The following is a 13,356-nucleotide window of genomic DNA, read 5'->3' on the forward strand; positions in this document are numbered from 1 at the left end:
AGGAAGTAACGAGTTTTAATTTTGCATGTTAACACCAGCAAAGAACCCCCAACTAAAGAGGTATTAAACAACTGAGAAGAAAATAATGTCTTAGCCAGCGGAAGTCAGTTCCCCTCTGTCATCGGCCTCACCAGGGCTGTCACAAGAGGAAAAGGAGCAAAGTGGCCATGGTGGCATGGAGGAGGGACAAGCATCAGCCCAACAGTGTGGACTCCTACTTACCAAGGCTGACGAGCTATTGCTGTCACCAAATACCCACCCTACCAGCAATAACGCTGTCTCTGATATGACACTATCTTTTGAGACAACCAAAAAACCACTTGGTAGTAAGATGACTCTATTGGATTCCTTTCCACCTGGAAGGAACAACTATTTATTCTGACAGAAATAGACAACTATTCCAGGTATGGATTTTCCTTTTCTGCCTGCAGGACTCTAGTCAACACTGTTATCTGAAGGATTCCAGAGTGTATAACCAATCAGCATAGGATCCTACTACATGCACCTAGAAGACCCACTTGTAGCAAAAAAGATGTGGTATTAGGACACGGCCATGTAAAGCACTACTTATATTATAGCCTGTATCACCCAGAACTGCAGACCTTTCAGAACATTTAAATGACCTGCTGAAGGCTTAGGTGAAGTGCCAGTTGAAAGACATTACTTTTACCACAATAGGACTCAACAATATCCTCCAGAACACAGTATTCACTTTAAATCAAAGAAGGACCTTTATACACTAGTAGGCCCCCAATAAAATAAAGTCCATGAGCCCAGAAACCAAAAGACATAAGCATGAGTAGCCCCAATAACATTCACTTTATGTGAACATTTGGGGGAAACAAGCTTCTAATTCCCTGAACTCTGGGACCTGCAGATAGAAAAGTCCTGGTAGACAAAGTGGAAACACTTCTACCAGGGGAGATAAGATGCCCATTGATTTCTAAACTACAACTGATGCGCCCATCACTTTGAAGCTCCTTTGGGCTCCTTCTTTTGACAAGGCAAGAACAGGAATCACTATTCAGATAGTGGTAATTGTTCCTGATCACTGACAAATAAGGTTATGGGAAAACAATGGGAGAAGGAACTTAAGTGTTTAGCACTTAAGTATGCTCTTGGTGAGGGAAAGGTAGGTATTTCACACTGAGAGATAGTCTGAAGAAGGGCTTAGACAAAGCAAAAGAAAGAAAGGAAATTTGGAAAAGCAAGTCCAAATAGATTTGGATGAGTCTTGCTCTTCAGGTTAAGGTATATGAGCCAGAAAGAAGGAAAGAGGAGAGAATAAATACCAAGAAACAGAACGCAATAATTCAAAAGTCTAGCTGATCTATTAGATGTGGCCAAATTTCAGTGATTCAGAAAAGGAAACCAGGAAGGTCAAGAGAATGGGAACAACCAATAGGGAAAAGAAAGAAAGATTTGTACTAAAGACAGTGATTTTGAATAAATTTATCCACTCCAAGAATCATGCAGAGTAGACAAATTCTTTTACTTACTTTGAAGCCTTCCTTAATAATGTCCATTACTTTGATATGAAGAAACTTCTAAAATATGTAACATAATTTCATAAGATCTTACTCTCAGCACATGTTGGGGTTCCAGGACTCCATGTGCCATCTCCTTGGCAGGTCGCTTCAGAGTTAAAATATCTTCCATGACATGAATATGTAATCAAGTCTCCATAGAAATAGGCACAATCATTGGTGAAACGCCTTTTATGTTTAATGATTTCGCCATTCTTCAGCTCTGGTACTGGGCAACATACCTCTGAAAAATACAAAGTGAGGCTAATGGTTAGTGAAATCACCATGAGGAGGCTCCTATGGCTAATAATCTCATTTCCACCTCTGGAGGAGCTCGCCACAGAAGAGCAATTGGGGAAACAGACAAGGGTACGTGAGACACTTTGAGTCCTTGGCTCCCTGTCCCTGATTTGCAAAAGTAGTTCAATCCAGCCATTTCCCTCCAATTAAATAATTTCATTGGAGCCTCCAAAATGAGAAGTTGGATTAAACTTATATGAAAATGTCAATTTTCAAAAATTTTCAAGAGCAATAACAAATAACATTTATCTCCTTATGGCTTCATTAGGGTTACATCATTATTAAGCTTTCTAATATCTTATACTTCTCTAATCACATAAGAAAGAATGCTCTCCAAAAGTTTATATCCACCTGACAGTGAATGTATAGAAATAAATTTAAATATTTTCCTGGCCAGGATTTTTCTTTTTTGATGCCAAATTTAAGATAAGTAACTATTCAGATTCTTTTATTCTTAATGCAGTAAGAACTGATATAATTTTGTATTCATTAGTAGAAATACTTTCAGATAGAACTTGATATTATTTGATGTAAGAGAAAATATCAGAAGAGAATAAAATTCTTTATTCTGCATTTTAAGAGTTTGACTAGCACTACAATTGTAACTGGGAATAAATATACTATGTTACTGCCTGGTGGTGGTGCAGTGGATAGAGTGTCAAATCAGAATGCTGAGGTTGCCAGTTTGAGCATGGGGTCACCGGCTTGAGCATGAGATTATCAAGATGATTCCAAGGTCAGTGGCTTGAGTCCACAGTCTCCAGTCCTATCCTCAGTCAAGGCACATATGAGAAGTAATCAATGCACAACAAAGTGGAGCAACAAGTTGATGCTTCTCTCTCTCAAAACAAAAATATGTTACTGATTGATTTACTGATATTAATCTGACCAGCCATAAAATAGAGCTAAATAAGAATATACTAACAAAGTAAGTTTATAATAAGATTTCCTGTAAAATGTTAAATCCAATTTGTTGCTCTTATAACCATGATTCAATATTACTGGTTTAATAACCAAGGTTATGTATTCTGTAACAAATCAGAGTATGTAATCAATCCTGTACTTTTACCTCTGGCCAAGCTCTCATCACAGTTAAAAGGTTTCATTACATTTACATCAAGGGTTAACATTCGAGCAAGAAGAATAACTGCTTCTCCTCACTCCCACCATGTTGAAGCTTGCAAATCTGATTCTCACTCAAGGCCAGAAAAGACAACCTGACTGTGGGAGTCTTTGGACATTTGTTACATGAAATAAAAATCCTACCTTATGTTACTTGCTAGCTTCAATTCCTGCAACAACCAAGGGAAAGAATGGACTCCAATTTTCAGACATGCCAGCTCCAACAGATACGTGGCCTTCAATCTGTTGTGTGAACACTAAGCTAGCTTGCTCTAGCTGCCCCCACTTCAGCAAAGTCTCAAACTCCTCCTTTTGATTTCTTTGTTCTATTTTTATTCACTTCCCCTCCTTCTAGAACCCCTGCCTGCACCAAAGAGGACACTGGGTTTTTTGTTTTTTGGTTTTTTTTTACAGAGACAGAGAGAAAGTCAGAGAGAGGGATAGACAGGGACAGACAGACAGGAACGGAGAGATGAGGAACATCAATCATTAGTTTTTTGTTGCTCATTGCAATACCTTAGTTGTTCATTGATTGCTTTCTAATATGTGCCTTGACCGCGGGACTTCAGCAGACTGAGTAACCCCTTGCTCGAGCCAGCGACCTTGGGTCCAAGCTGGTGAGCTTTTGCTCAAACCAGATGAGCCCGCGCTCAAGCTGGTGACCTCGGGGTCTTGAACCTGGGTCCTCGGCACCCCAGTCCGATGCTCTATCCATTGCACTACCGCCTGGTCAGGCCGACACTGGGTTTTTGAGGACCAGCGTACCCCATCTTCTCAGGTGGCTGACACTTGAATAAACCTCTTTCCTTTGTACCTGTGTCGTGTAATTGGTTTTCATGGAAACGGGCAGGTGAACCTGAGGGCCATTTTTTCTGGTTTCACAATGTGGTCTTGCAGTCATATTCAGATACTCTTAGCACTCATTTGCTTATGAATCATAATTAAAATGCCTGATATTCATACGGTTTCTAAATTGTGACAATATTTATGTAATGCTTTACATTATGGAAAACACTTATAAATATTCAATTCATGAATCTAAATTCATATTTAATTCAATTTTATGATAAATTGGATAAATACTATTTCACATTTGCTTTTAAAATGGTTATTAAGTAATTAAATTGATAAGATTATGGTAGATAAAATAAATTTTATTTTTTATTGGATGTCTTGTAGTGACACTGGTTAACATAATTACACAGGTTTCCAGTTCCCAACTCCATAACACATCCCTGTAATCTGTACTGTGTGTTCATTCTCTCAAGTCCAGTCTTCATCCAGCATCGTGTAGCCCACAACACCCTCTTCATCTCACCCTCTTCTGGCAATCACCACACTGTTGTCTGTAACCCTGAGTCTCTCGCTCTCGCTCTCTCTCGCTCTCTCTCGCGCTATCTCTTTTCTGGTCCTTTTTTGCTCAATTCCTCCACTCACTCCCCACCATAAACTAAGCAAAATAGAAAAAAAACTCATAAATATAATTTAAAAGTATTTTTAAACATGTATAAACATGTATTTATATAAAAAATTAAAATCTTAGTTATAGGCTATTGTTTTTGATACTTTAAAGAAGATCCACAATGGCTCATAGGAATCAATACTTTGTTATTTAAGTGGTAGCAACAATTTTTGTTAAGTATGCTTTTAATTCAGTATTTTTGTTAAAACCTTTCATTCTGTTTCCCCAAAATGAGTCTAAATAACTACAATTAAACTATTAGTTTTAGTATGAAATGAATAATATTTCAATAGGTTGACCTAAGCCAGGGGTCTCAAACTCACGGCCCGCGGGCCGCATGCGGCCTGCCGAACAATTTTGTGCAGCCCGCAGACTAATCCACGAAGTTCAAGAAAAGTGTTGCGTAACAGTTGCCTTTTGTAGACCTAGTGCGGCCCGCTGAACAGCTGTGATCTTGCACTGCGGCCCACATGCTGAGTTGAGTTTGAGACCCCTGAGTCCTAAACTATCATTTTTCATTATTTATGCATTTCACATATTTTTCAAATTCCAATCTGTAAAATGAGGTATTCTTTTTCCTGAGCCTCAATGTCTTTGCCTCTAAAACGGTAAGGTTCTGATAAATGTGTTAAAGGAAGCATTTTCTCCCCTTGTCAATTCCACTGAGGCCCATAAAATTACATCCACCTGTGTCTCAGCCCCTCACTCCTCTCAGAAAATGAAGGAGCCTGACCTGTGGTGGCGCAGTGGATAAAGCGTCAACCTGGAAACGCTGAGGTTGCCGGTTCAAAACCCTGGGCTTGCCTGGTCAAGGCACATATAGGAGTTGATGCTTCCTGCTCCTCCCCCCTTCTCTCTCTCTCTCTCTCTCTCTCTCTCTCTCTCTCCCCCTCTCTATAATGAATAAATAAAATCTTAAAAAAAAATTTTTTTTTTAAATGAAGGGACATCTTCTATGAGTGAGACTGGATAAAGTCTCTTTTTCATCCTACTGAAGCAAGAATACTGAGTCAGTGTCTGTCTGCTAGGGGCAATTGCAAGACCCAGCTCTTTCAGCCCAGAGTCCCATGTTCAGGAGACAGGAGACATAGATCACCTTGTTGCTGGTTGAGTTCATAACCATTTCACAGACTTCCTTTTACCAAACACTCCAAAATCTACATTAAGATTAAAAGGGCTGATGAATGTCTGATTCTGGCAATAGTTCAACTTTCCTTTCCATTCTACCATTATCAGTAATGAAGCTAATACTTAATTAACGTTTGACTTCTGAACTGGGATAAGGAAAGGTTATAATTTCTCAGCCCCTCAAACTTCAAGACCTATATGGTCTTTTTTGGCAATAATAGTCATTCTGTTGAATTCATGTAATTATACATTTATCTTGAGGAATACAATTATATTTATTTCAGGTAGAAAAATCCTAGCATATAATGGACATTGAATACACTAAAAGATTTTGAAAACAGAAACTCACCCACACATTCTGCATATGGGGTCCACATGAAATTTCTCTGACAAGTCACAGTCATAGGCTTATCTCCAGCAGGTTTATAGCCAGTATTACAGCGATACTTCAACACAGTCCCAACTTCATACATTTCACCTTTTGTTGTTTTGCGGTATTGATATGTTTCCCAGTAAGCATGTGGGATATCTGGTAAGTCAGTACAACTATCTGCTCATAAAAGAAGAACAAACAAAAAGGACACTGTTGTTAGGGATGGGACATGATCAGTGATCCCATCCTATCAAAAGGTATCCTGTGTTCATTCAGCTACTAACCAGACTACCATGGCTGATGGATCAGCCACTCCAGAAAACACACACAGACATATGCACAACAGCAGAGGAGTTCTTACTAAACATATTACCAAATGGTTTCTGTGAGTCATGCCAACTATGCAAAATGTTAATTCTCATTCTTTCTCATACTTTAGAAAGTTTCATCTCTGAATTAAAGCATTAGGCTTACTAGGTAGAAGTGGCTGTAACTGTCCCAGACAAATCTAACTTTCTTATTTCCTGACTGATTGGAATAAATAAACAAATCATTCCTCTCATGTAGATGACACCAGGAACCTAATCATTAAATGGCTGATCAAGAACAACAACAACAAAAAACTTCAAATGTCTTTTGAGCCTGGACTTTGTGCCTTGTTGTCTTTACTCTTTCCTGATACTACTATTTTCATATCATATGAAAATATAATACAAACATCTGCCAAGTTAGATGTTTAGAATATTTTATCTTCAGACATTTTAAATGGTATATAGGGTAAGGTTCTTTTCTAATAGTTTCATTGAAATATAAGTCATATAACATAAAAATTCACCCATTTAAAATACACAATTTAATAGGTTTGAGTATATTCACAGAGTGGTACTATGATCACCACTCTCCAACTTTAGGATATTTTTATCAAGCTCAAAATGAACTCTGTACTCATTAGTAATCACTCCCTATTCCTATCTTCCCCCAGGCCCTGGGAGTCAGTAATATACTTTATCTATGGATTTCTCTATTCTGGACTTTTCAAATAAGTGGAATCATGCAATATGTGGGGCTTTTTGTAACTTTTACTTAGCATAATGTTTTCAAGTGTCCTCTATGTTGTAACATGTATGAGTACTTCATTCATTTCCATTGTCAAATGTATTTCATTGTATATATCTACCACTTTCTGTTTAGCCATTTTTTCAGTTGACAGACATTTGGGCATTTGGCTATTTTAAATAATATTGCTGTGAACACTAACATAAAATTTTTTGTGTGTGGACATCTGTTTTCATTTCTTTTAAGTAGATACCTAAGAGAGCAATTGTTGGTTCATAGGGTAACTTAAACTTTTAAAGAACTGCCAAAACTCTACTCCAAAATGGCTGAACCATTTTATATTCCCACCAGCAGAAAATAAGGCTTCCAATATTATATTGTCACCAACATTGTTACTATTTGTCTTCATTATTATAGCCATACTGATGGGTATAAAATAGTATCTTACTGTTGCTATAAGACCACCTTACAAGAGATACTACAGGAACTTCTTCAGGCTGAAAGCAAATGACACTAAGTTAGTAATTTGAATCTATGCAGAAAAACATTGAGCACCAGCATAGGTAATTCTGTAGGTAATTAAAGGGATGGTGTAACTGTAAATTTTTTGTCCTTTCTTTTCTTAACTGACTTAAAGTATCAATTGCATGAAACAACATATATGTAATCACATCATTAAGCCTATAACACAAAAAAATGTAATATATTTGACAAGAACAGCACAAAGGAGACTGGTGGGAACAAAGCTGTATTAAAGTATGGAAATGACACCCAATGGTAACATGAATCCACATGAAGAAATGAAGAGAATCAGAAATGGTAAAAAGATTAATATAATAAACTCTATAAATACTGAGGTGGGCAAAAGTGGGTTTACATAATACAAATAAATAATACAATAAGTAATAAATAAATAATGCAAGAATAAACTGTTTCACACACTCACAATTGCACACCTACTTTTGCCTACCCCGTATATACCGTACTTACTCTCCTTTCTTCTCCCAGACACCTTAAAAGACATGAAACAAAATTATATACAGCAATAGTTATAACAATGTATTGTTGAATTTGCAATATGTATAGATGTGAAATGTTTTGCTGGATTCTTTGACAGTTTTTTTTTTTTTTTTTTTTTGCACTTTGAAGATGCCATCTTACTTCTAGCTGCTTGCCTTTGTTTCTGATGAGAAGTCAAAGTTAATGTTACTGGGCTTTCATTGTACATGATATGCTCTTTTTTTTTGTTTGTTTCTTTATATTATCTCTTTATCCTTACTTTCAGCATTTTGACTATGATATCTCCAAGTGTGGATCTTTTTGTTTTTATCCCACTTTAAGTTCAGTAAACTTGATGGATGCATAAATTAATTTTTTGTCAAATTTGGGGAGTTTTCATTTATTATTTCTTTGAATTATTTTTCTGCTCCTTTTCCTCTTTTTCTTCTGAAACTCTTACCATGTGAGTGTTGAGGCACTTAGGGTGTCCCACATTTTTCTGAGGCTCTATTCATTTTCCTTCATTCTCTCTACTTCAGATTACATAATCTCAATCAATTTGTCTTCAAATTCACCAATTCTTTCTTCTTTCAAGTCAAATATACCATTGTGTTCTTCCGGTAAATTTTTTATTTCATTGTGCTTTTCAACTCCAGAATTCCTATTTTTTGCATATAACATCTACCTTTATTTATATTCTCTATTTGATAAAACATTGTCATAATACCTTTCTTTAACTCTTTATATATTGTTTTTCTTTGGTTCTTTGAATATATTTATAACTCCTTTCAATTTATGCAAAGTCCAACATGTGGGGCCCCTCAAAGGCAATTTTTCCATCATGATCTTTTTTCCCCTTTGTATGGATCACTCTTTCCTGTTCCTTTGAATGTCTGATCATTTTTTGTTGAAAACTGAATGTTGTATAATATATTGTAGCAACTTAGGATATTGATTCTCTATCCCACCTCTAGGGCCTATTGTTGTCATCTCCTTATTTGTTTAGTGACTTGATTGTACTAGTGCAGTTAAATCTATTTCCCCCAAATCATTCCATCTATCATGGTGCTTCCAAGAGAGCACAGCCTACCACCAGGAATGACTGGTTTTTCTTTGCTCTTTCCCATAAAGCTTTTGGCAGATCTGCCACTATTGGTACTCTGTGGTACAATATACTCTGTGGTATATTTGACAACTCCTTGGGTATAAATTGTTTTACAGTTAGATCTAATTAAAGTCAGATCCCTTGGCAGGGGAGGGCATTGACAGATTTTGAGGCTTGCTCCAAATCTCCCAAAGCAGAACCTTTTGCTATTGATCAGGAGCTGGGGAATATGGGAGACTCATTTTTCACCAGCTGTTCTACCACAATTGTTTCTATGATGTAGGAGCTGTGGGAAGGAGAGAGGAAGAGAAAGCAGAAACTGGTTGTGCCCACTACATGTGCCCACCAGCAAGTATAGATATTCCATAGCCCAGAACCAGAAAGAATGAGATTTCTAGGGTTCAATGCCTATCAAATCTACCCATGATAATTTTTCTACTCTGAGAAGCTGAGGATGATGCAAAGTGGCACTTAGCTGAAAACACACTGGAGCAGTTATCTTGTTTCACTAAATAATAAAGGTCAGGATGAAGTAACAGAACTAATGTCTGGCTGCTGCCACCTGAAACATGGAGCTTTGGAAAATGTTATCACAATATGTTCACTGATAGCCAAATCCCCTCTAACTGTCTATTCTACTCCAGCAAGTTGGAGGAGATGGGCATTGCCACTCATAAGCCCACTGAAAATAGTTCTCCCATAAGACTGCTGGGGACTGGGTAAAGACCCAAGCTCTAATGTAATGGCTTCCCACTGTTTGTCCCAAGTCTCCATATTTTTTGTTTAAAAAATGCTTATTAATTTACTGTAATTCTTTTGATTAATTTCCAGAGACCATAAGTGGTTGTCTTTGTTAATTATGATAACTTAATGTATTGGAGAAAGGTTTTCCCAAGCTGGAAGTCCTCAGGGTAGGGTTCCTGATATTTAATGAGGGTAAAAGTAAGAGCACAACTCATTAAGTGGCTTTGTCCCATTTTTAGTGGTATGACCTTGGGCAAATCACTTAACTTCAGTAAAAAGATACCTCATCTATAAAATGAATATAATAATAGTGTCCATAATTCTATGGAGTCTTCATTGAGTAAATTCTTGTTATATACCTAAACTAGTGCCAAGTTATCATTATTACTATTTATATTATTTTGAATATTTTTTCAATTACAGTTTATATTCAATATTTTTCTGTATTAGGTTCAAGCTTACAGTATAGTAGTTAGACAATCATATACTTTACAAAGTGGTCCCCCAATATTTTAAGTACTCACCTGGCCCCATTGATAGTTATTACAATTTTATTGACTTTATTCCTTATGCTGTAATTTGCCTCTCTGTGATTATTCTGTAACAATCAACTGTACTTCTTAGTCTCTTCACTTTTTTCACCCATCCCTCCAACCCCCATCCCCTCTGGCAACCATCAAGTCTGTTATTTGCGTCTATGATTATGTTCTATTTTGTTTATTTGGTTTGTCCTTTAGAATCCACATATAAGTAAAATCATACTGTATTTGTTATTTTTAATGATCTATGTGAGTTTATAATTTCAGAATGTAAGAATCATGGTTAGTCCATACAATACTTTTGAACAAGTTAGAAACAGGCATTTTCCCCTCAGGAGACTTCATTGTTCATCTTTCAAAACCATTATCATAATATAATGATTTTGTTGGAACAAAAGAATTTCCTACCAACTGCAAGAAAATTGTTGAAATAAAGATACTGATCCAGTGTCTGTGATGTTGCTGTCCCCCTTAGGGAGTGTGCACAACCTGCATGACTGCATGTGGTGGCCTTTTGTGATATTACATGATCTTGCACAGTGTACGTAATCAATCAGTTTTCCAATTTAAAAAAAAGAAAGAAAATTATTGATCTAAATTTAAATATTTTACTGTGATTCAAGTGGGCTTAGGCATACAAATATGCTCTCACAAACACTTCTGAGTATCTTTAGATGCCAAACATTGAAATTCCGTTATCGTTCCATACTTACTGAGCTCACAGGTGGGAGGAAGAGGAGTCCAGCTGTTATTAGCTTCACAATGGATCACACTGTTGCCTTTGAGGATATAACCTTTATTGCACTCAAATGTAATAGAGTCTTTGTAAGTATAGGCAGATCGAAATCCATAGACTATCTTTCCATGAGTAATATCTGGCTGAGGACAGGTAATTTCTAAAGAATTATAAGAAAAGACAAGTGGATTGTAAAAGAGAAATGGCAATAGGACATTACTGCCATTGTTAATGCAGTTCCAAGTATAACACAAAAGAAAACATTTAAAAAAGCAAATAAATGTATTTTAACTTTTAAAAGTCTCCATAAAACAAGGCCTCATCATGTTGGTTCTATTATGAAATAACTGTGGATAACTCCAACTTTCTCATTTTTCTCAAAAAACAAAAACAAAAAACTAGCTATATATAACTCAGAAGAAGCACATATCTCAAAGTCCCCAAGTCTCCCCTTATAATGACCTACTTTCTTAATGATTTTGGTGGTGAGTCAGTAGTCAATGGTAATTAGATGATGATCATGATGATGAGGCCAGGGCATCAGAGGTCAACACCCTCACAAGCAAAACCCAATTGCCTCCACCCCAACTGTCAGGAAAGTCCTGCCACCTCATTTCCTCTACAGTTCCTCAGTTTTTCTCTAGGCCCACTGCCATGGCTACAATTAAAGCCATTTTCACTTCTTGGCTGGATAGTGCCAATGGGTTAAACTTTATCCCACTTTAAACTGTCAGCTATTCTGCAGCCTAGTGAGGGATTCAGCCGGTTCGCACTGGTTCAGCAGAACTGATACCTAATTTTTTGTTGAATTCAGCAAACTTGTTGTTAAAATGGTTCTTGTAATCAGGATTCTCTCTAAGGTTGGGCACCTGGGCAGCTGCCCAATGTAGCAATCACAATTTTACATTCCTTACTCTTTCTTAACGTTCATCTGCGCCACAGCGTATTCTAAGTGCCTGTAGTAATGTTCATTCCGTTATAGGTGAAAAAAATTTAATGGAATTATGCTTGTAATGTTTATTTATTCGTTGCATAAAACTCATTATATCTTTGATAAAATACTACATTTTAATTCCTTTTCATTCATTACCTCAGTAAACAAATATATAATGTAAGGAGAAAAATTGCCAAACAACCAGGGGTGTGACAAGCTGTCATTTGTTTTAGCTTTGTATTATGCAATATGGAAATATCTTAAATAACAGCTCTATTGCTTTTTGTTCAATATTTTGTTTAATATTTTTCCATTAATATTTTGAAACTCTTTCTTATAACATAATCTCATTTTGTGTACCTCTTTTATTGTTCATATTTAATTATTAAATGCATGAAATAATAAACTACCTTTCAGTATATCTTTTTTTATACTTAAAATGGTCATTAGGGCAGAGAACCGGTTGTTAAATTATTTGAATCCCACTACTCCTGCAGCCAGTTACCTTTCTGAAATCCAGCACATTAAATCTCCTGGTTAAAGACTTTCTTGTATGTACCCTGACTGAGAATCAAACCCACAACCTTGGAGTATCAGGACAACACTGTAGCCAACTGAGTTACCCAGCCAGGGCTAAAGTCTTTCAGTGTCTCCTTATCACCTTTGTCCTGAATGCCTGAGAGAAACACAAGAGGCCCTTCCTAACCTGGCCCTGCTAACTTTCCAACCTCATTATTGGTCACTCCCACCTCCTCTGGTCTAGATTCCAGGCATTTGAACTGTTTGCAGTATCAGGCTCTCTCGTCCCCTGATTTAATTGTTGTGGAAAATCAGAATATTAAGTGACACTATGTAGACACTGAGTAGCAAAGGAAGATGATCTAACTAGCAACACCACAATATATCTTTCAACTCAATTACTATTTGCTATATCCTGTTGACCTTCTGGTAGTGAGTAGGTTAACTTGCCCTGTAGTCATATGTGGTTGGCATTACAAGGGCTAACCAAAATTTCCAGCTCAGATTCCCAGACAAAAAAATGACATTCCCAAATTCTCTTAGGGTAGGTAGGGTTTACACAGTAGTAGTCTTGAACAAAAGGCTGTAACGTAAAATGATATATTGTTACTTCCAGGCCAAAGCTCGTAATAGCCAGAGCACAATTTGCTTTTCTCTCTTCCTCTACTGAAGACATTGTAAAAGTGCCATTTGATGTGGAGGTGCCACAAAATCAAACTGGAATGCTGAGCTGGTTGCTAAACTAACACTTAGGAGTCTCCAGGACATGCAGTAGACTCAGTATGCATGAGAATCAACTTCTACTTTCCAAGC

General features: G+C 36.8%; 1 protein-coding gene across 1 annotated transcript in view; it reads right to left on the reverse strand.

The window, feature by feature from the left end:
* The window catches only part of C4BPA (complement component 4 binding protein alpha), a 40,244-nt gene that overhangs the window by 5,929 nt on the left and 20,959 nt on the right, over positions 1-13,356 (reverse strand). Inside the window, exons 7-9 of the mRNA XM_066261491.1 lie at positions 11,068-11,250; positions 5,888-6,088; positions 1,582-1,770 (exon numbers count right to left, since the gene is read on the reverse strand). Of these exons, the coding sequence (XP_066117588.1) occupies positions 1,582-1,770; positions 5,888-6,088; positions 11,068-11,250 (573 nt within the window). The remainder of the gene's footprint in view (positions 1-1,581; positions 1,771-5,887; positions 6,089-11,067; positions 11,251-13,356) is intronic.

Source organism: Saccopteryx bilineata, chromosome 2 (genome assembly GCF_036850765.1).
Source record: "Saccopteryx bilineata isolate mSacBil1 chromosome 2, mSacBil1_pri_phased_curated, whole genome shotgun sequence".
NCBI classification, from domain to species: Eukaryota; Metazoa; Chordata; class Mammalia; order Chiroptera; family Emballonuridae; genus Saccopteryx; species Saccopteryx bilineata.